At 38.6% G+C, this 22963-nt stretch overlaps 2 protein-coding genes and 1 long non-coding RNA gene across 4 annotated transcripts in view; 2 read left to right on the forward strand and 1 right to left on the reverse strand.

The window, feature by feature from the left end:
• Positions 1 to 7446, forward strand: part of LOC144091739 (cyclic nucleotide-gated channel beta-3-like) — a 46518-nt gene extending 39072 nt beyond the window's left edge. Inside the window, exons 8-22 of the mRNA XM_077624341.1 lie at positions 1234 to 1388; positions 1503 to 1814; positions 1889 to 2097; positions 2803 to 2853; positions 2934 to 3020; positions 3085 to 3149; positions 3237 to 3359; positions 4635 to 4776; positions 5023 to 5182; positions 5278 to 5375; positions 5460 to 5543; positions 6514 to 6632; positions 6707 to 6859; positions 7008 to 7158; positions 7250 to 7446. Of these exons, the coding sequence (XP_077480467.1) occupies positions 1234 to 1388; positions 1503 to 1814; positions 1889 to 2097; positions 2803 to 2853; positions 2934 to 3020; positions 3085 to 3149; positions 3237 to 3359; positions 4635 to 4776; positions 5023 to 5182; positions 5278 to 5375; positions 5460 to 5543; positions 6514 to 6632; positions 6707 to 6859; positions 7008 to 7158; positions 7250 to 7267 (1927 nt within the window). The 3' untranslated portion in view covers positions 7268 to 7446. The remainder of the gene's footprint in view (positions 1 to 1233; positions 1389 to 1502; positions 1815 to 1888; positions 2098 to 2802; positions 2854 to 2933; positions 3021 to 3084; positions 3150 to 3236; positions 3360 to 4634; positions 4777 to 5022; positions 5183 to 5277; positions 5376 to 5459; positions 5544 to 6513; positions 6633 to 6706; positions 6860 to 7007; positions 7159 to 7249) is intronic.
• Positions 7447 to 8024: 578 nt separating this feature from the next.
• On the forward strand, positions 8025 to 19693 carry LOC144091952 (cyclic nucleotide-gated channel beta-3-like). 2 transcript variants are annotated; one of them, XM_077624667.1, is made up of 23 exons: positions 8030 to 8614; positions 8782 to 8914; positions 9745 to 9823; positions 10654 to 10811; positions 10882 to 11181; positions 11268 to 11476; positions 12520 to 12570; positions 12661 to 12747; positions 12821 to 12885; positions 13076 to 13198; positions 13494 to 13635; positions 13725 to 13884; positions 13991 to 14088; positions 15259 to 15342; positions 15430 to 15548; positions 16131 to 16283; positions 16512 to 16641; positions 16744 to 17193; positions 17755 to 17910; positions 18094 to 18179; positions 19198 to 19314; positions 19379 to 19495; positions 19557 to 19693. In XM_077624667.1, the coding sequence occupies exons 1-18, from the start codon at positions 8522 to 8524 to the stop codon at positions 16768 to 16770; spliced, it is 2211 nt and encodes a 736-aa protein (XP_077480793.1). In that variant the 5' UTR covers positions 8030 to 8521; the 3' UTR covers positions 16771 to 17193; positions 17755 to 17910; positions 18094 to 18179; positions 19198 to 19314; positions 19379 to 19495; positions 19557 to 19693. The 2 variants fall into 2 exon arrangements, with proteins under 2 accessions (XP_077480794.1, XP_077480793.1); XM_077624668.1 differs by lacking the exons at positions 16131 to 16283; positions 16512 to 16641; positions 16744 to 17193; ... (3 more) ...; positions 19379 to 19495; positions 19557 to 19693 and having other exon boundaries at positions 8025 to 8614; positions 15413 to 15551.
• Positions 19694 to 19834: 141 nt separating this feature from the next.
• Positions 19835 to 22382, reverse strand: LOC144092082 (uncharacterized). The gene is made up of 4 exons (XR_013305971.1): positions 22024 to 22382; positions 20607 to 20674; positions 20383 to 20529; positions 19835 to 19891 (listed from the first exon to the last, which is right to left on the reverse strand). It is a non-coding gene; the product is annotated as an uncharacterized LOC144092082 (long non-coding RNA).
• Between the last annotated feature and the right edge of the window lie 581 nt (positions 22383 to 22963).

A 22963-nucleotide genomic window follows, 5' to 3' on the forward strand; every position in this document is an offset into this window, starting at 1 on the left:
TGCGTTTTTAAATACAGTGGTACCTCGAGATACGAGCTTAATTCGTTACGAAAATAAGTTTAATCTAACCTTATACTAAACTTAATTCTAATTTTGTTTTACATTTTGATACCTTTCTTCTCTATTTGCCCCGCCTCCACCCTGACTTTCAAATGCAACCTATCGAGGGTTGTTTGCTTTTGTATTCCCTTCAAAATATTCCCAAAATGATGCACTCAAATGTCCTCACAATAGGATAACGCACGACCACTTGCCAACGAGAAGTAGTATGTATAACTCTCGTATTAGCAATTGCTTCGCCATTCGAAATGACTAACGGGGGAAAAACACTGAAAAAATGCAACGCTCCGCCCAGTGCTCGTAGAGACATTACAAAGAGGGAGTTGCGACCAGAAACACAGTGGCCATGATGTTCTTATGAGCAGCCTCTCGCGTCCGCTGTATGCTCGTATATCAAAATTTGTCTCGTATCTCAAGATAAACATTTGCCTGAAATTTTACTCGTATCTCAAATTGCTCGTATGTCGGGGCACCTTTATGTCGAGGTACCACTGTATTATTATTTATTTTATTTGACTAGGCCTATTCACAAATTAGCTGATAAATCTGTTTACAGTCGATGAAAATGGGATTCAATATAGTATGTATATTTAAAATGCTTATTTACAATTATACTATTTACAGTTGGAATATTGTCAAGCGGCATAGGAAAAAAAAATAACACTACCACGGGTCAGTATTAAATGTTAACCATTCAGTTGATCAATTTCATTCATTCATTTATTCATTTTCCCCACTGCTTATCCTCACAAGGTTGCTAGAGCCTATCTCTAAACAACTAGGGGCAGTAGGTGGGGGACACCTTGAATTAGTTCCCAGCCAATCGCATTGCACAATGAGACAAACAACCAGTTACACTCTCACTCATCCCTAAGGACAATTTAAAGTGTTCCACCAGCTTTTGGGATGTGGGAGGAAACCGGAGTACCCGGAAAAAATCCACACAGCCCCGGAAGAAAATGCAAAGGGACCACTACACCATCAGGAGTCCTAAAAATATAGCATGGAAATTCTATGCTCCTATTTCGAAGAACCCAGCATTACTAATGTTAAACATTTGAGGGCAGCATATTCTTTAAGTCCTTCTACCAGTCAGGAGACATATTTTGAACACGGTCATTGTAGTATAACAAAACCTCACAGGTAAGCAATGTAGTATTTTGTTGTTTTCAGAAAAGAGGCAGCCCCTCCGCCTCCGATCGTCATCAATGCTTATTCAGACGAGCAGCTTCGCTCTGTAGTGAAGCGCATGAGAGATAGACTTGAAATCTACAGGGAGAAAGTGACTGACCAGTATGCTTCCTCACCAGAAATTACTCCCCCTGTTAGTGAGTACCAAACCATCTATACTAAAGTGAGAGCAGATGTCATTCTGATGTTGCATGTACGTACAGTTAAAACATGGGGCAAGATAACATTTGGTTTAACATTTGTGCTTTCAGCACCACTCCTGCACAAACACCACTATGCGAAGGTTTTGGAGGAGAGAAAAAGGCAAGCGGAGGAGGAGCGTCTAAAAAAAGAGGAGGCTGAGAAGAAGAAGAAAGAAGAACAAGAGAAGAAAAAGAAAGAAAATGAGCAGAAGAAGAAGGAAGAGGAAGAGAAAAAGAAATTGGAGGCCAAAGAAGAAGAGAAGAAACTGGACTATAAAGCTGTCTTCAAGGAGAAAATGTGGATGTCTATTGATATGTTACTGAAGCCCCTAGAGGACAGTACCGACCCTCTGTTGGGGAGCACTATAGATCCTTTTACAGGTGGACAAAGCTTTGTTGAAACAAAAATGAGGATGCCCTGTTAACCTTTTAACTCAAATCTTCCCTTTCCATAGATCGTCGCTACATTGCCTGGTTGAGCCTGGTAACTCTCGCTTTCAACTACAACACCTGGTTCATTACTGCCCGTCTCTGTTTTCCCTACCACACTGAATGGGCTATCCCTTACTGGTTTGCCTTGGATTTGCTTGCTGACTTCATTTACTTCACAGACATCGTCCTCTTTCAGTCCCGCAAACAGTTTGTCAAAGCGGGAGACATCATTGTAAGTAGTCAGTTCCCCAGCTGAAACTGACACATTTTGGCTGCGGTCTGAAGGCCTATCAAGTACTTGTTTTTGGTATTTTTGTTCTTGTGGACACTAACTTTGGTGCCCTACACCTCTGTTATTCGTGGTCTGATCATCTTTAATTACTGTAGCTATGTATTATAGCAGGGGTGGGCAAACCGATCCTCGAGGGCCGCTGTGGGTGCAGGTTTTTGTTCCAACCGATCCAGCTCAGAGACTTTAACCAATGATATTTCTGCAGAAAACAAGAAGCACCTGACTGCAATCCACTGATTGCACTTGTAAAACACCAGATTGGTGAAAAGGTGTCATTTTTAGGGTTTTTTAGATTAGATTAGATTATAATTTTATTTCAAGGAAATGTCCTTGGTTGCAGCAGCAAAACAGTAGCAAGCACAGACACAGAACACATTGTAGACCTAGGTAAAATAACTGGAGCCACACACAGGAAGTCCACAAGGTTGGAATGAATAGTTTGCCCACCCCTGTACTATAGGCAAGTATCTATCGATTCTTGGATGTTGACTTATTTTTAACAAGGCTGATTAAATAAAAAAAATATTGTTGTCCTAGATTACGACTTAACCAGTACAGCGCATCCGTGCTCTTTGTCGCAGCCTTCAATTTGTGGTTTGCACACTTTTGCTTGTCAAAGTTAAAAATAACATTTTCTTTTCCCAGAAAGACAAAATTCTGACAAAGATGAATTACAGAGAAAATGAGAGATTTATGGTGAGCTATCTCTCATAGGTTATTTTATACGTGTCTAAAGGTAAGTGAACTGATCTTTGTTTTCTCAACGATCTCCATAGACCGACATATTGTCAGTCATTCCCTTCGACTTGCTCTACTTCCAGTTTGGGTTTAAATCCATTTTTAGAGCCAACCGCTTGCTAAAGGTAGGCATGCATTCAGTTTTTTTTTTGTTCTTTATGTCGTTGTCTGTGCTTTTGACTTTCCAAGATAGCTACATTTTTTGAGTTCAGCGACCGCCTGGAAAGTATCATGGCAAAGGCTTACATTTGGAGGTAAATTGGCAGACAGCAATTTCATCTACTGATTCGTTTGGCTTGATGGATGTACGAGAGAAAGTAGCTTTCTTTTTGCCCTGTTAGAGTTATTCGCACCATTGGCTATCTCCTCTTCATGCTCCACCTCAATGCCTGCGTCTATTATGTAGCTTCAGACTACCAAGGCATTGGTAAAACCAAGTGGGTCTACTCTGGATTGGGAAGTGCGTAAGTATTTCTCTCTTTCTAAGAGCACAAGCATCTGTTTTTGTTTATCTTCAATTATTTTTGCGTCACTCAAGACAAACGATTTGAAAGACTGAAAGATGAAAAAGATCATTTGTGGTTGAAAATAGCGATGAGTACTTTCTTTTAAAAGTAATTCAGGATCTGTACAGAGAAAGCCCCCAAAACAAATCGAGATGTTATGTATTGTATTTTTTATTTTTTATTTTTACCATCATGGCTGCAGTTACCTCGCCTGCTTCTTCTATGCGGAGAAATCCTTGCTGATGATCGCTGAGTTGCCATTTCCTGATACCATATTTGGAATGATGTTTCAGATGACAAATTACCTTTTTGGTGCATTGTTCATGTCCATCATTCTTGCCCAGGTAGATTTTATTTGTTTAAGAATCTTTTTAATTATTTTTCTTTCACACTATGAGGTGTGCCAGATACTAAGTTGTAAGACTAGGATCACCAAAGGTTTTGAACAAAGCAAAAGCTACAGATTGTTTGTCCACCTGGGCCACATTCAATAGAAAAAGTCAACTTATTCTTCATGGGTTTATTAGACGAAGGGAAAAAAACTGTTTGTTTTTCTGCAAAACCTATTTTTCAAATATTTAGTTGCAGTCCAAATAAAGATTGCCCTATTATGGTTAAGATCATTGAAAACAACTTCAGAATTCAGTTCTATATTATTTGTTATTTTTTCCTTTATTGGAACAGAAGACTTTCTATTCTGACATAAAGCACAAAGAAGATTATGTGAAGTGAATAGACTGAAAATGCCAGACTCACGCAGGACAACCAAATACAACTGTGTGACATCAGTAGAGCATCTGTTTAAGATGTGAGTGGAGCCCTAAGAACCTTTGAATGCACTGAAAAGCCTTGCCAAACAACTGTGGGAGAAAATGTTTGCATACTCAAATGTGATGCAGATAATAATAGTAAACGTGTTAGATGACAGAATTGTTGAGTTGAATCAAATGGGGGCTCTTGAATGTAAAATAATTTGATTTCAAAATGTTTTCTTGGGGCTGATTGGAATAACAAAATGGGGTCTATAAAGAGTGTTCATGTTTATTAATATTCTAAGAGCTCATTTCATAATTCACAGTAAGAGATCAAGAGAGTACAGAAAACAGCAAACAGCAATTTAAGGAGATGACTACTTTAGTGAAGCGCATAATGTACTCATTCATTCGAAGAACAGACCAGTGTGGTACGCTGTGTTAACTGGCGAGACCTTTAACATCCCTGCCCTCCCCACAGGTACCTGCGTTGTTACTACTTTGCTGTCCGCAGTCTGATCAACATCGGAGGTCTTAATGAACCCCATACCGTCTTTGAGATAGGGTTTCAGATGACTAACTTTTTCACGGGCGTCTTTGTGTTCTCCAGTTTGATTGGCCAGGTAAAATAGAAAGACATCAACCTCGTAGAAATGACTTCCATATTTACATGTCATTACCTCATTATTGGCGCCGATTAGAGTAGTGATAGACAATACCAATCCATTTAGGAGTCCCGCACTAGAGCATGTCGTCCCCCTAATGTTAGCCAATGATTTGGACTAGCAAAACTCTTTTAGAAAAAGCTATATATTTGACAGATTCATGTGTATTTTGCCTTCTCGCAATAAGTTTTCTTATGACTTCAGATGAGAGATGTCATTGGCGCTGCCACAGCTGGACAAACTTACTTCCGATCGTCCATGGACAGCACTGTGTCATACATGGTGACCAACCGGATCCCAGCCTTAGTCCAGAACAGAGTCCGCACTTGGTATACGTACACCTGGGATGCTCAGGGCATGCTGGGTCAGTGTGATTTCATTTGTTTTTACACAAATGTTGTTTGACCACAGATGAGGGAAAAAAATACTAACCCTGGACTTCCATCCTACTGCTTCTAGATGAGTCTGAGCTACTTGATAAGATGCCGTTGGTGATGAGAACCGCCATTGCTGTGGACGTCAACCTGGCCACTTTTCAAAAAATTGAACTTTTCAAGGTGCTTGCAGATGAAAGTATTTGTAAAGCTCATATTTCTTTCCTTATTGATTACTGATGAATTCCTATTCATATTTTCCGACAGGGCTGTGATCAGCAGATGTTGGTGGACATGTTACTGAGGTTGAAGTCCATCATTTATCTTCCAGGAGATTTTGTTGTAAAGAAGGTATGTTTGGAATATATTTATAGATTATAATAAATTAGCAGTCTTTACTGGGAGTACTGTATATATCCATTGACCATGTATACAGAAGGTATACAGTGGTACCTCTAGATACGAGCTTAATGCGTTCCGGGACTGAGCTCGTATGTCGATTTACTCGTAACTCAAACGAACGTTTCCCATTGAAATGAACTAAAAACAAATTAATTCGTTCCAACCCTCTGATAAAACACCAAAAACAGGATATTGGATTGGAAAAACATTTTTACTTGTTCTAATTCGCCATCTATTATCAAAGTAACAAGTAACTAGTGGTTTAATATTACTAAAATGTGTCTAATAGTACTAAAATTATACGGATTTCACAGGGGGAGAGAGAAAGAAGGGGGGGACTTTTTGCATGGCAACGCACTCGTAACATAATAGAAACAAATTTAAATGAACTTGGATTACGATGCAGACACTCAAAAATAAGTTTAATGTAACTTCACACTAAACTTAATTCTAATTTTGTTTTACATTTTTATACCTTTCTTCTCCTAGGTTGGCTCTATTTTCCCTTCCTCCACCCTGACTTTCAGATGCAACCTATCGAGGGTTGTTTGCTTTTGTATTCCCTTCAAAATATTCCGAAAATGATGCACACAAATGTCCTCACAATAGGATAACGCACGACCACTTGCCAACGAAAAGTAGTATATACGCCATTCATACTAACGGGAAAAAAACATGCAGAAAAATGCAATGCTCCGCCCAGTGCTCGTAGAGACATTACAAAGAGGGAGTTGCGACCAGAAAGGCAGTGCCCATGATGTTCTTATGAACAGCCTCTCACGTCTGCTATATGCTCGTATATCAAAATTTGTCTCGTATCTCAAGATAAATATTTGCTCAAAATTTTACTCGTATCTCAAATTGCTCGTACGTCGGGGCACTCGTATGTCGAGGTACCACTGTACTTCTTTCTCTGCAGGGTGACATCGGAAAAGAGATGTACATCATTAAGAGTGGAGCTGTACAGGTGGTTGGAGGACCTGACAACAGCATTGTGTTTGTAACACTTAAGGCTGGCTGTGTGTTTGGAGAAATTAGGTAAAATATCCTAAATGTACTGAGGCTTTTCATTGGAACACCTTTTTATCTAGGAATATTTGTACATTGTTCAGTCTACTGCAGTCATCGAAAGACGGCGGAAATAGACGAACAGCAAATGTCAAAGCCTATGGATTTGCTAATCTTTTTGTCCTGGAGAAGAAAGACTTGTTTGATATTCTGGTCCACTACCCAGAATCTCAGAAAGTGCTGGCCAGAAAGGGAAGGTAAGACAAATGGCTTCTTCCCTATTACAAATGCACACTTAAAATAAAGGCCTTTTAATTCACAAGTGATTTAAGAGGTGAAGCTGTCATGTGGACCAGCCTTAAACTGTTTTTATTGACATCAAATAAACACGTGTGTGTGCCTTAGGAAACTAATGAAGGCAAAGGGTCCAGCAGCAGCAAAAGCAGAGGAAGAAAAAAAGAAAGGTTTAGCACTTTTTGGACCCAAACCACCTACACCCAAATTGCTGCGAGCCTTTGGTGGTGGCTTCAACAAAAAAATGATTGAGAAGCTCAAGGTGACTTTTACCTCCCTTTTTTTCATTCATGCCTTGTGATGTTCATTTTATCAATGCTAATCATCCACCTTTGTTTTTATTTTGTTCCTAGTCTGGTGGTGGCGTTTGAGCGACACGTCTATTGATTCTTATCAACTCCGTTTTGGGAGTGTATTTTTTTTATCTTGTACTCTTTTTTAAAATAGATGTATAATGTAATCAATGTATCGTATTTACACCAAAATTCACCTTAGATATTAGTTTGCCTGTGTCCCACAACAGTTTGTGTTGTATAAATATTTATGCTTGCTTGTATTCATTTTCTATCAGTGTTGAGTGGTTGTATGAGGCTGACATGGATCATCTAGTAACCAACCGTTGCATTAAATGATTTCAATATTCCGTGTGCGGTCGATTGGTCGCCGGTCTTTTGGTCGCCCGGACCGCGACAACGGGCGACCAAAAGACCGGCGACCAAAAGACCGGCGACCAAAAGACCGGCAACCAAAAGACCGGCGACAAAACAAGGTAATACAACACGGTCTACGCATCAATAAAAGCCAACAATGGCCATGAGCAGTTTCACTGAGCCGACGTGTGAGTGTATAAGAGTTTGTATGCACATATGATGTCCCTTTAAGAAGCTACATCAGTCAGGGTCTTAACTAGTTCTCCAACAAAACACAATAAAAGTCCGGGAAATTTGGAGCTTTTCTTTAGCCTAATAATTAATAGGGCATTAAGTATGACTAAATAGTCATTCGCAGTTTGTATTTAGGGAATTTGAGCAACGATTTAAATAGTAATTATCAATAACCTTCCGGGCGACCAAAAGACCGGCGACCAATCGACCGCGTACCCAATATTCAGCTATAACTTGTCTGTTATTACCCTGATAATTACTTTTGTTTGTGTTGGTTTGTAGTTGAATTGAAAAAAGAGTGGAAAAAAGGGAAAGAGAGAGAGAAAGAGAGAGGTGCTCCAAAGCCATAATCTCATTACCCAGACTCAAAATAAATAAATAAATCCAGAGAGTTTATTTGGCTTCCAACTGGCGAACTTGTAACAATTTAATTCAATGTTCACACTATTGATTATATTAAGGCTTTTTAATGAAAATAGGAATACAATTTGTACCCACGCAAGAGGTAGTTTAGCTTTGTAGGTAGGTACAAGCTGATCTTAGTGACGGCTGATCTGGTGAAGACTGGCAGAGAAGGGCAGTGATCAGAGGGTATTATTCGGGTTAACGGAATTAATTGCGTCAGTCAGTCAGTTGTTTGTCAATGTGAGAGCTAGACAACGGCAGGCTGTCTTGGGATTCTACAATCTAAAAAGGAATTAGCAAATTTGCTGACTGCAGAACCAAAGAGACGACTCTGCCATGTTCGCAAGGTTAAAGAAGCTAGTGGGGGCTCCTGAGCCTCCACCAATCCCGGAGGCTCCTGCGCCCCCTCCAGCGATTGCACCAGCTCAGGTAAGACTTGCATGTCGCTCACCTTAAAATATATTTGTCTTTGCTTTACATTTGGGTGAAACTATCACATTTTAATGGCATCATCAGTTTTCTAGTGCACTGCTTCGCTAACATGTGCCATGACAATGACTCGGCTTAAATTGACTTGATTTTATTTATATCAACAGCCTCCAGAAAAGAAAGAAGAATCCACTCCACCAAAAGAGGAAGCAAAGCAAGAAGAGAAAAACACAGAAGAGCCAAAAAAAGAAAAAGAGGAAGAAAACAAAGAGGAACCCACAAAAGAACAGTCAAACCCAGGTAACTTTTTCCACTGGAAATATTAGACTTGAACTTAATTCTAACATGTTTGTATTTAGCAGTTTTATAATATTTTTACAAGCATGACTTTCTTTTAAATTTCAAGGGTGTGGCAGAAAAAAGTATTTTAAAGAGTAATGTTAATGTTGTCGTCAGCCTCGCAGTTCTGGGGTTGAGGGTTCGATCCCAGGGTGTCCCCTACCTGGTGTACATAGTTATCTGATGAATGAATGTTGTTGTCGTTTTATCTACTGTTTAAAACACAGGTGTCAAAGTAGCGGCCCAGGGGCCAAATCTGGCCCGCCGCATCATTTTGTGTGGCCCGGGAAAGTAAATCATCAGTGGCGACTTTCTGTTTTAGGATCAAATTAAAATGAAGAGTATCGATGTATATATTAAATTTCCTGATTTTCCCCCTTTTAAATCAATAATGGAAATTTTTAATCCATTTTTTCTTTGTGTTTTTAGTTCAAAAGTCATTTTGTAAAATCTAAAAATATATAAAAATATTTTCGGTTTTCCACTTTAATATGGAACATAATTAAAGAAAAAATGTTTCCTTTCGCAATGAAAAACAAATGATTACATTTTCCCTTACTAAGAAAAAAAAAGCTCAAATAAACGTTGTTTTAAGATCTATAAAAAACGAAATATTTAGGGCTTTTAATCCATTTATACAAAAATAAATAAAAATACATTAAATATTATTTCCAAAATGGTCCGGCCCACATGAAATCCAGTTGACGTTAATGCGGCCCGCGAACCAACCCGAGTCTGACACCTTTGGTTTAAAAGAATGTTTTTGCCCTAATGTTTTTCTTTTCATTCAGTTCCTGCTCCAGCAGCCCCAGCAGCTCCATCAGCTCCAGCAGCTCCGGCAGATCCGGCCAGTCCAGAAGGGGCAGGGGGGTAAGAAGACCACCTTTGTACATCTTGCCTTTCTGAATTCTTGATGCATGCGCAAATTGTTGACTTTTACTGTGACTAGAGATAGAGATAGACAATAGGCAAATCAACTGTACTTGACCTAACAAACCGGCTTAATCAATTCACTGGGAGGATTTCTTATGCCTTAATCTGCATGTGCTCTGACAATTTAAACGAAATGCGCTTTTCAACTGACTACAAAAAGCACAGTCCTGATAGTTTTGGTTTTGCCTTGGTCTGTAAAAAATTCAATGTGGGGTAAATATTGACTGTAATCAAATCGCAACCCCAAATAGAATGAATGATACTTGAATAAATGATCAAATATATCCATTTTACATGTTTCAGGGCATTTCGAAAGACCATAATTTCATAGTAGTGGCTTTTAATTGTAAATATTTTTTTTAAATAGAAAACCCAAACACTTACATTATATAGAAAACTCTGTGACGGTAAGAAGTTATGAGCTATGTTTTTTTTAAAGTAATTAATACACATTACCATATATTTTTAACCACTATTTTCCCTCCTCACTTTAATCCTTCTGGTTTAGACTCCAATCAGTTTGGTAGATTTATAGATTTTTATACAGGCTAATCAGCTGCACGACCTTTGCTATAAATATCCCAATATGGATACTTGCAATCTACAATCTAGTAAGTTTGTATATCTACAAAGATTGTTTTCCAGTCAAATTCATTATCAGATGCAGTTTATAGTCGGAAAATGACAGTGAGTATAAAAATGAGTGACCGTTTTTAGTGCAAAATTCCTTTTGAACTGGTTGTGTCACCTTTCAATCATTTTCTCAGCGAAAACCAAGAGGAATCACCTCCTCCAGTTGTCTACTTCCGTTACACGGATGAGGCTCTTCGATGGATGGTCAAGAAAAAGAGGGAGAAGCACGCGGAACTCAAAGAGAAAGTGGACGATCCACATGCCAGCTCTCCAGAAATCAGCCCGCCTGTCAGTAAGTAAAGACAAGAATAATCAACGCCACCAAAAAGGTCAGGTCGTTCAACTCCCTCGCGTCTCCTCAGCGCCTATTTTCAAGAAAGAAGAATACCATAGACTGAAAGAAGAGGAGCGGATAGCAAAAGAAGAAGCAGATAAGAAGAAAGCGGAGGAGGCGGCCAAAAAGGCGGAGGAGAAGAAAAAGAAGGATGAGGAGAAAAGGCTGGAGGCAGAGAAAAAAGCAGAAGAGGAGAGAATAGCAAAGGAGACAGAGAAGAAAGTAAGGCCTCTCTCAGATCTCATTTTTGCTGTTTTGGACGTCCTTTTTCGACCTGTGGAAGAAAAGCTGGACACTGTCCTGGGAACCACGATAGATCCATTCACTGGTGGGTGAAAGTCTAAATAAGAAATGCATTGAAATATGTTAAACTATGCTCCTACTGTGGTACAAAAGCGCGTTGGTGTTTTTCAGATCGCCGTTACATCGCTTGGTTGGCAGTCGTGGCTTTGGCGTACAACTACAATATTTGGTTCTGCTCAGCCCGCCTGGCTTTTCCCTTTCATGGCGAAACGGCAAACCGATACTGGGTCACTTTGGACATTCTGAGTGACCTGGTGAACGTGGTAGACATCATGGTTTGGCAGCCTCGGCTTCAGTTTGTCAAAGCTGGTGACATTGTTGTAAGTAAAATCCTGTGACCGGACGATTCGCCGACAGACGTTTGGCCGACGGACAGTTCGCCGAACGGACATTTTGCCAAAACGGGATTCGCGCGCTCGCCCCGCCCCCGGATTGTGTGTGTGTACATGTTTTTCAACCTCGGCCCGCGGGCCATATACGGCCCGTTACAGATAACATTTAGAAATAACAAGGGCATGTACTGCCCCCCGCTGGACATATTTCTAAATACAAGTACGTACTACAATGTGCTGCCAATTTTTTATTTTTTTTTATTTTATCCTTGCGTTTAAAGTAGTAGCCATTTGGAGATCACGCAGAACAGTACGTGACAGAAGAAATAGAGAAAATAAAGTAGTAGTAACAGTAAGTACTACTGTAATGAAATTGTAAATCCAGAAATCCTACTCCAGAAAACTTACACCAGCATAGAAAACGTTAAGATTAATATTTTAATTAAGGTTCACAGCAAATTATTTAGAATATATATTCCCTAAAATAATGGTAAATTATTTAAAATTAAACTAGAAGTAAAAGTGTGTTCCATGGCATTTTCAGGTATTGTTCTCTAAGCCCTCTAGTCTGTCCAAGGCACTTAGAATTTCACATAAGTCTTCTAGTGTTGTTTTTTCTCAGTGTCAGACATCAATCCCCAGCTTTGATAAATTACATTACGTGTCCAAATGGCTACTACTTTAAACGCAAGGATAAAATAAAAAATATAAAAAATTGGCAGCACATTGTAGTACATACTTGTATTTAGAAATATGTCCAGCGGGGGGCAGTACATGCCCTTGTTATTCCAAAAGAAATGTTATCTGTAACGGGCTGTATATGGCCCGTGGGCCCAGTTTGAAAAACATGTACACACACGATCCGGGGGCGGGGCGAGCGCGCGAATCCCATATTGGCGAAACGTCCGTTCGGCGAACTGTCTGTCGGCCAAACGTCTTTCGGCGAATCGTCCGAGTACCGTAAAATCCTTGTCAAAGATATGGGATTGGGAAACAGCCCATGTTTAGATTCAATATCTTGTTTCTCTCAGAAAGACAGGACCATGACTAAGGAGCATTATCGCAAATCACCTCGTTTTAAGGTATGAAATGTGAGAAATCGCCTTAATCACAGGTCTTTTTTCTGTACTGTTTTCTACTTGATTCTTTTCTACTCTTGTTTTCTTGTATAGAATGATCTCATCTGCATCCTCCCCTTTGACCTTCTCTGCTTATACTTTCAATTCTCCACCATTTACAGACTGAACCGCTTCATCAGGGTAAGCATTGTTTTTTTCTTCTACGTCTCTATATTGTCCATACGTAATTTTCATTTTTCTCTTTGCGTCGTAGGTTGAGTCTTTCTTTGAATTCAGTGATCGACTTGAGAGCATCATGGCCAAAGCATACATCTGGAGGTAAAAGAAAAAAAATGACAGTATTGCTTGCAGTTTTCTCTTTTTTAATGGCTTGCTTTACATTTTTCTCCCACACTGGCAATCACTATCTACATTGTCCTATTGCCAGCATTTAATTATTCATCCCGGTGTTATTTTTCCTTTTTGGACTCACAAGTTTTTCTTCACGGTCTTTCTCTTTTCGACAAAGAGTGGCTCGCACCACAGGCTACCTGCTCTACAGCCTCCATGTGAATGCCTGTGCTTACTATGTTGCATCTGTACACCAGGGCCTTGGTACCACTACGTGGGTCTATGATGGAAAAGGAACAGCGTATGTGCTCTTAATTTTTCTTTGACCCTTCAATTGCCCTGTAAAGAAATGAAGTTAAACTCTGTCCATGGTGCTGAAAATGATCAGACCATTGGCTACTGGTGAGTCATAAAATCCATCATTTAAATAACAATTTTGTATTCTCTTGCCAAATTATACATGTTACGTGGATAGTAAATTATGATATAATCATTTAATCAATCATTGAGTCATCTATTTTTTTTATTTTATTTTTTTTATCTTTAGATGCTTCCTTAAATGCCTTACCAAGTTGTAGTAATTTTGACTTCCTCAGGTACATACGCTGTTACTACTTTGCAGTGAGAAGCCTGATAAACATCGGTGGGCTGCCAGAGCCGACAACCATTTTTGAAATAGCTTTTCAGATGACCAACTTTTTCATTGGTATCTTTGTATTTTCCAGTCTGATTGGCCAGGTCAGTATCAGTATCTTAATTATTATCAAGATGTCACTATAGTTATTTTTCTCCCTGTTTAACACGTTTAATATTTTTCAAATTTTTAGATGAGAGACGTTATTGGGGCAGCAACAGCAGGTCAAACATATTTCCGGGCATCGATGGATGGCTGTGTAGCTTATATGAACACCTACACAATTCCAAAATATGTCCAAAACAGAATAAGAAACTGGTACAACTACACTTGGGATTCTCAAGGCATGCTTGGTGAGATGTCGCAGAACAATCTACTGGAATTGTAAATAGAATAATTGATGAATCACTAAAAGTTATCACATTGCAATGGTGTTAATATGTTTGATTACCTTTTTAGATGAGTCCGAGCTGTTGGATAAGATGCCTCTGGTGATGAAAACTGCCATTGCGGTGGATGTTAATCTAGCAACCTTCCAGAAGATTGCGCTTTTTCAGGTGACTCAGTATTAGGCCTGTATTTATTCATTAAATAGAGCAGTGGTTCTTAACCTGGGTTCGGTGAGTCGGTCTCAGGGGTTCGTTGGAGCCTCTGGCGCGGAGTTCAAGGGTTAGACCATCAATGGCTCTAGATGATCATGTGACATTGCTTGCCCAATCAGTGCTGCAAGTAATTTATATATATACCTTTCTTGAATTTGAAGATTTTTTAAATCATTTTATTTTACACTATTCGGTGAATGCGCATATGAAACTGGTGGGGTTCGGTTGCTCCCACAAGGTTAAGAACCACTGACATAGAGTTTAACTTTATTTTAAGGCAGATAATTCAAAAATAATGAATACACGTTTTGCTGTTATTTAAAAAAAAAGAAAACGTGAAAGAAAAAAGTATTTCCCAGCTCTACCCAGAATTATCTCAAATGCCTGAGAATAGGTTTATTAATAGATATACTTTAATAAAAGGAGAGACATTGTAGACATAATCTAGCGATAACTTGCAAGTGAGAATCGGTCCTGGCTCGACCTCGCCACCGGAGCATTCTGAAGAAAGGCATCCTCCTCTGTCCATTTAGTCGCACATAATCAAAACACCTAAGGTTATCTTATTCAAACAATTGCATAAGCTAATCGAATAACACAATTAAGGTCAAAAAACAACTGCAACAACAATTGCATATCAGATCGGAAACCAAAAACAACTGCGTAAGAATTTGCACAAGTAAGCATAATAATTTCCATAAAAGGTGAAACGAGCGACAGTATTTTAAAACAATATGCGAGTATTTTCGGAAGTTGATTCGATTATCGCCATCTGCCGGAATCCAGGTCAAAGCAATTTAAGAGTCCTTCACAGATCTTCATTGCGAACTCAGATCAACAGTCCTCGGCCCGGGACTGTGTGATCTGTCAGGTCAATAGTCCTCAAAACAATTAAATGTCCTCGGAGCCAGCTGCAGGGGGGAAGTGTCCTTGTTATACTGAGCTTTTGTCTGCTTATAATGATTAATGTATCACATATACATATAATGATTAATATGCACATATATAATAATATCCCAGAATAACCCCAACAATTTTACTTCAGACTTTAATTTTCCGAGTTGAACATTCTCTCCTGGACTTCATGAAAACATTGTTCTCAAGCACTGATGATTTTCCATCTAGGGCTGTGACCAGCAGATGTTGGTGGACATGCTGCTGAGGCTCAAGTCTATTATTTATCTTCCTGGGGATTTTGTTGTGAAGAAAGTGAGTATATTTACTTCCTGGATGGTCTGTAGCAACTGCGTACAGGCTACACATGATCATCTCAAATCAGACTTGATCTCTCTACAGGGGGACATCGGTAAGGAGATGTACATCATAAAGAGTGGAGCAGTTCAGGTAGTGGGAGGACCTGACAACAGCATTGTGTTTGTAACACTTAAGGCTGGCTGTGTGTTTGGCGAGATCAGGTTAGTGTGCCGGCCGGGTACAAGTCAATATGCATATCCGATAATTAACTAATTCAATTAAAAAAAAATAGCTTACCTAATACATTATTTTGATAACATTGTAGATCACAGGTGTCAAAGTGGCGGCCCGGGGGCCAAATCTGGCCCACCGCATCATTTTGTGCGGCCCGAGAAAGTAAATCATGAGTGCCGACTTTGTTTTAGGATCTAATTAAAATTAAGAGTATAGATGTATATTAAATTTCCTGATTTCCCCCTTTTAAATCAGTAATTGTAAATTTTAAATCATTTTTTCTGTGTTTTTAGTTCAAAAATCATTTTGTAAAATCTAAAAATATATAAAAAAAGCTAAAATAAACATTGTTTTAGATCTATAGAAAAACTGAATATTCAGGGCCTTTAATCCAGTTCATTTAAAACATTTATATAAAAAAAAAAATCTAAATATTATATCTAAAATGGTCCGGCCCACATGAAATCAAGTTGACGTTAAAGTGTCCCGCAAATCAACCCGAGTCTGACACCCTTGTTCTAGATCGTGTGTATGATATGCACACATAGCTTTTGTGCTTTTCCTCTCAGTTTGCTGCAGTCTGCAAAAGACGGAGGTAACAGACGTACAGCAAATGTCAAAGCATATGGCTTTGCTAATCTCTTTGTTTTGGAGAAGAAGGATTTGTTTGATATCCTGGTGCACTATCCTGAATCTCAGAAGGTGCTGGCCAGGAAGGGAAGGTAAGTCATTACCTAAATAAAAAAAAGAATAATTTTACATGAAGAGTCTGGCTATTTCTCCTCAGAGATATTCAAAAATAAGCTCATTCTTTTAGTTAATAGGTCTTAGTGTAGCAAGTGCTTATGATGAAAGCATGTACAATTGTGCAAATGTCTATCAAATATACTGGATCATCAGGATTTCAATGTTTATTATGCATATATAATTTTGTTTTTATTTGCTCGAAGGAAATTAACCAAGGCCAAAGCTCCCCCAGGTGCTAAAGATGAGGAAAAGCCAAGAGGTCTGGCCAATTTTGGTCCCAAACCACCAACACCCAAAATAATGAGAGCATTTATGAACTTGCGCAAACTCAAGGTAAGTTCACCAAGTCAATGAAGCTTTTAGTAAATACTGATGATAGATGATGCAGCAATAAATGGTTGTAAAGGTAATTGTGTATTTTTGTTTTCTTCACAGAAACAACAAGAGGAAGGCATGAAATAGGTTCTACTGAAACTGCCTAATTTTGCACTCAAGTTTCATCAGTGATGGACCGTCAGGGCTTGCAAGGCCTAAAAATATCTTAATAATATTTTGTCCATGAATTAAATTATTCCCAATTGTCTTTCAGATTCCTTTCATTGCTTCCAAGTGTGTGTTTTCATATTTAAGCATTTATCCCATCACATTTCCGCCATTATTTGTTGCCAGGGTCAGAAATCTACCTGCAGGTCTTCACAATCAGTTCTGCAGGACCTGAAAAAAGCGTCAATAAAACTGTTGCTTTATCCCAAGGGTGTCAAACTTGGGTTGGTTCGCGGGCCGCATTAACGTCAACGCTATTTCATGTGGGCCGGACCATTTTAGATGTAATATTTAGATTTTTACAACTGGGATTCGAACCCCAGCCTCACGTATGGCAGTCAGGTGAGTGAACCTCTACACCACAAATTGGCCACACTTCAGTTTGTCATTATTGGAAGGTCTTGACTACAAATATATAGAAACAACTAATGGAAAATGTTTCCCAACTGGGATTCGAACCCCAGCTGCCCACATGGCAGTCAGGTGAATGAACCTCTACCCAGACCCTGACGGCACACCACTGCCAAGTATCATTTAAATGTCTAGAAGTAAAAGACACTAAAGTGTATGTCATCACAATGTTCATAATGTGCAATACTGTATTTTAAAGGATTAAAGCCCAACCAAAAAGTATTTACAGCTCCCCCCACTAACTAATGCACGTTATGATGAAAACAATGTGTTTTTTAAGTATGAATGCCCAATCAACACGTATTTACAGCCCCGCCCCCGCCCCACCCACTGACTAATGCATGTTATTATGAAAACAATGTATTTTTTTAAAGTATTTAAGTCCAACCAAAAAGCATTTACAGCCCCTCCCCACACACACACACACACACACTGACTAACGCACGTTATTATGAAAACAATTTATATTTTGTGTGTGTCTATTTTTAATAGGCGTGGCCGACGTCACAGTTCAAATTGCCGACGTCAAACCCCAAAATGGCTGATGAGCCAGGAGGCAAGACGGGCGTGCACTGCAGAGCAGCTCAAAAGTGACGATTTGCCGAAGAAAGCCTGACAAACATCTCACAGGACGATGCAGCACATTCGGTACGTTGTCATTTGGGGATTTCGAAGCCCCAGTTCTCGTCTTAAGAGTGATAAGAGCATGATTCGTTGACGTGATGTCGCCCCATGTGTGTGCAGACAGCAAAATGTTTGCAAACAAATTGGCTACATTGCGTTACCGATCGCTCTTTGTTTTAAAAGAAATCATTCCATTGTGTGTTTCAGTCCCTCAACGAACACCGACTGCTGGGAAACATCAAGAATGTGGCCAAAACGACCAGAAAGGGGCATCTTGTCGACGCCATAACAAAGTGAGTCATTTTTAAATAGTTCCGATTTTCTCTATCCGTGTAGAATTTAAACGTCAGCGTTCAGTATCCAAGGCTTTGCGCAATTGGCTTGTTTTCATCATGATACATCCAACTTTTGAATGTAAAGACTAACTAGCTTGGTGTTTTTTAATAGCAAAAACCTGTGGATAAGTCTCCCACACAAATGCCATTAGTGGACGTGTAAGGAATAAACAGTAATCCCGCGATTATCGTGGTTAATGTAGACCAGACATGCCTGGGATAAATGAAAAACTAAAGTAGAGTCAACCCTATTGAATTAAATTAAAAAAAAAAAAAACTATAGTGGCAAGTGTAGGAGTAGCTTCCGCTTGTGAGTTTCACATCTTTCTGAACTTACAAATAATAATCGAACATGGGCTTTGTCATCATACCCAGATAACTGCGTATGATGAAATTGCTAATTGGTACAAAAAATTCTGCCATGTAGTGGAACTGTGCACTAGATTATATACTTTTACCCCGTTAACTTAAAGACCTCAGGGCTTGGACCGTTTCGACAAAATCTAAGTGAGACATTTATTCAAAAATGGTGCAGGCGTAATTTTTGACTCCTTTAAAAAAAAAAAAAAATCCTTGGCATAAGAAGAGAAAAACAGAAGCTTTTTGGAAATTTATTTTTTTAAGAATGAATGGATTTTAAATAATTGACTGAAAACTCAAGGCAGAAGTAGGATTTTATTTATTATTTTCATGTAATTGGTGGGCCCCTGTCCAGTGTGTTTTCTATATTTCCCACCACATCAAGATCCTGATTATTTGTTTGTGGAGGAAAAAATGAAACCAGACCATCAGGAGTATGTCTAATATTGCCACCATTTGCAGGGTCTGAATAATGGGTACCCTTTTGATGTTTAATAGAAAAAAAGCTAAATGTAGGTAGTTTTTTTAGTTAAATTTGACTTAATCAGACCCTAGTCTGTATTTCTTTTTTATGTAACTTAATCTATTGTGCCTTGACCCCTTTTTGGTTTTCCAGAATTCCACAAGGGGGACAAGGTTTCCTGCCTATGTACAGATAGGCTGACGCACCCCCTCATTTCTCGGTGCTGGGGGTTACGCCAGAACCTATCTCCAAACTTTTTCAAAATAAAAGGTAAGACCTTGCGAATGGTTTTTTACTAAACTTTGTGCCTTGACCCCCTTTTTTGGTTTTCCAGAATTCCACAAGGGGGACAAGGTTTCCTGCCTATGTACAGATAGGCTGACGCACCCCCTCATTTCTCGGTGCTGGGGGTTACGCCAGAACCTATCTCCAAACTTTTTCAAAATAAAAGGTAAGACCTTGCGAATGGTTTTTTACTTAACTTTGTGTATTGACCCTTTTTTGTTTTCCAGAATTCCACCTGGAGCCAAGGGGAGTGTCTTCGTCCATTTGAAAATGGATGAAGGCAACCCTGATTTTTCAAAATGCTGGATGGCCTGGGCGAACCTATCAGTGAAGTTTTTCAAAATAAAAGATCTTGCAAAGTATATATGGGTGTTATGCCAGAACCTATCTCCAAACTCTTTCAAAATAAGTTTTTCAATGTATACATGTGTTTGTCTTGATCTAACAAAAAATGCAAGTAACAATCCAAGTTAAAAAAATTTATTTACAGGTAAACATTTCAACTTTGGCATTACATTGAAGTGTTGATTGGTGTGGCCAATCTTTCCTCCGGTTTGTCCACCTGTGGACACAAGAAAATACATTTTAGTTAAAGGTTCACACTTACAATTAATTTTTGTAAAATACACTTTGAAAATAAAATTATAAAAGAAAAAATGGGGAATAGACACTTGGAAAATAAAATTTAAAAAAAAAGCTGGTGGAATAAACACTTGGAAAATAAAATTTTAAAAAAGCTGGCGGAATAAACACTTGGAAAATAAAATTAGAAAAAAGCTGGGGGAATAAATGAGAAAACACTTAGAAAATAAAATAAACAGGGTATGTACACTTAGAAAATAAAGCTGGGGGAATAAATGAGAAAACACTTAGAAAATAAAATAAGAAAAAAAACAGGGTATATACACTTAGAATATTTTTTTTTTTTAAAGCTGGGGGAACAAATGAGAAAACACTTAGAAAATAAAATAAGAAAAAAAACAAAATTAAAAAAAAGCTGAGGGAATAAACACTTTGAATTCCTGCTCTAACATTAACTGAGATCCTTCTTACCTTAAAGATATAGTCAAAGAGCTGTGGAAATGAAGGGCCAGTGAAACATCACCATGATGATTTAGGGTTTTATTTAATTTGGACTTTCAGAAGTGCAGAGACACCATATGATTCAAGTGGGCAACTTGCGAGGAAGATATCTCAGGCCTGTTGCATGCAAAAAAAAAGCAAAAGTTAGAATATATAGAATGGAGATTCAACTTTTTTGGGGGGAGTAGTTTTACCTGGCCCAGTCTCATCTTCTATAACCTCAATAGTGCTCTAGGCATGCTAGAAGAGCTGCATCTTGGTGCTAAACAGGGAAAATTTGCACACAAAAAAGCATAAGTTAGCATATATAGAGCCTGGAGATTCAACAGATAGGCTTAGTAGTTTTATCTTGATGCTAAACATGGAAAACTTGATTTAACCAAGGTATTTGGGGGTTGCCAAACAATTACAGGATAGAGAAATCTTACAAGAAATTTAATAAACGATCAAGATAAAGAATGAAAATTAGTTAGCGAGTGCCAAGTGTTATTTTTCCTTTTCCAGACAAGGCGATTAAATATACAGACGTTACCATGCGTAAACAGCTAGGACAAGGGTGTCAAACTCGGGTTGGTTCACGGGTCACAATATCGTCAACTTGAGTTCACGTGGGCCGGACTATTTTTGAAATAATATTTTGATATTTTTTTCTATTTAAATTGGATTAAAAAAACTGCATCAAAATCCCTAAATATTCAGTTTTTATAGATCTAAAAAATTGTTTGTTTGAGCTTTTTTTTTTCTTCATGAGGGAAAATATCTTATAATAATTTGTTTTTCATTTCAAAAGGAAACAACATTTTTGGGAATATGTTCAATATTAGAGTGGAAAACAGAATTTTTGAAATATATTTATTTTTAGATTTTACTAAATGCTTTTTGAACTAAAAACACAAAAAGGAAAAAATGGATTAAAAAAATACAATTATTTATTTAAAAAGGGGAAAATGAGGAAAGATAATATACATGTATAATCTTCATTTGAATTTGATCCTAACAGAAAGTCGGCAGACATGATTTACTTTCTCGGGCCGAACAAAATGACGCGGCGGGTCAGATTTGGCCCCCGGGCCGCCGCTTTGACACCAGTGAGTTAGGAGAAAGTTGGCTTAATAGTTTTGTATACGGCGATTAAATATACAGACTGACGTTAACAGCTAGGAGAAAGTTGGCTTAAGTTTTGTACAAGTGATTTTTTTTGTAAAAACAGAACGGGTGTTTAGCACTCGCAATGAAAACTATCATTACATGAAACACAACAGTCATGCCTCTGGATGTCATTCTAGAGTGAGCATTTACCCAGCAAACTGTCGGTTGATGACTCGGCGTTATTTGATTAAATTTAAAGTCTTGCTACACGACTCAATAATGGAGAGAAAACGGACAACATACTTTTTAAGTCAAATCGTGACGCTAACGCTAGTGCTAACGAGTAACATACGGCACACAGCCGGTGGGGAAAAGAAGCCCAAATTTAAATTGTCGACGGTGTGTTAAACCTGGCATTAAACTAAGAGATTTGTTGGCGTTTTGGGCTCAATGGATTGCTAAAAAATCTCCCGATAGCGTGATAAAAACGCATTTTGGCCAGTAAATTGCTCTCCCACTTACCTCGTTGGTGTGCTCGTCGGACCGTCAGCGTGTGAAAGGCGTTCCAAAAGGAACGGTCACTGGGCATGCGCTTAATTAACTCAGCTGCGTCACCAAGAGATGCTTTGTCCTCCCAACTCAATGTCTACGTATGTTTTGAAGATGACGTAGAATTTTTGTGGTCTTGATGCTATAAAACAGTATTGAATTGAATTAGATTGAATGCTTTTATTGTCATTATACAGGTATAATGAGATTTAAAGCTTTCACCACATAGAGCACAAATAACAACAGACAAATAAATAATCAATAAATAAGAAACGAATAAATAAGTAGTTGAAATGAGGTCAGTAGAGTGAAGGATGAGTTCCATGGGTTTTTTAGACGCTCAGCGCTGAGTCTATGGACGCTACAACAAACAACCAGACAGAAAATCAATATAATAATGATTAAAAGTTAAGGCCTGTTTTTTTTTTTACATACCACCTACCTCGGAGCAGTTCTGCTGAATCCTGTATACTACAATGAAACTGATGTATCTTTAAACTCAAAGAGGGATGCTATAGTAATAGTTCATTCGTTCATTTTCTTAACCGCTTCATCCTCACTAGGGTCACCCTGAATTGGTGGCCAAATTGGGTTCCCCTAATAAAATTAAGTGATGGTCTATACCTAAATTGGTATCATCTCATCTCATTTTCTGAACCACTTTATGGGTATGCAATGTGCAAGATTCCCAAGTGGATTTGAATATATATCTTTGTACTCATTAGGGTTGCGGGGGGTGCTGGAGCCAATCCCAGCTGTCTCCATGCCAGAGGCGGGGGACACCCTGATTGGTGGCTAGCCAATCGCAGGGCACAAGGAAACGGACAACCATGCACACTCACACCCATACCTAGGGGCAATTTAGAGTGTTCAATCAGCCTACCATGCAAGTTTTTGGAATGCGGGAGGAAAC

The sequence above is a fragment of the Stigmatopora argus genome, chromosome 17 (assembly GCF_051989625.1).
Source record: "Stigmatopora argus isolate UIUO_Sarg chromosome 17, RoL_Sarg_1.0, whole genome shotgun sequence".
NCBI lineage: Eukaryota > Metazoa > Chordata > Actinopteri > Syngnathiformes > Syngnathidae > Stigmatopora > Stigmatopora argus.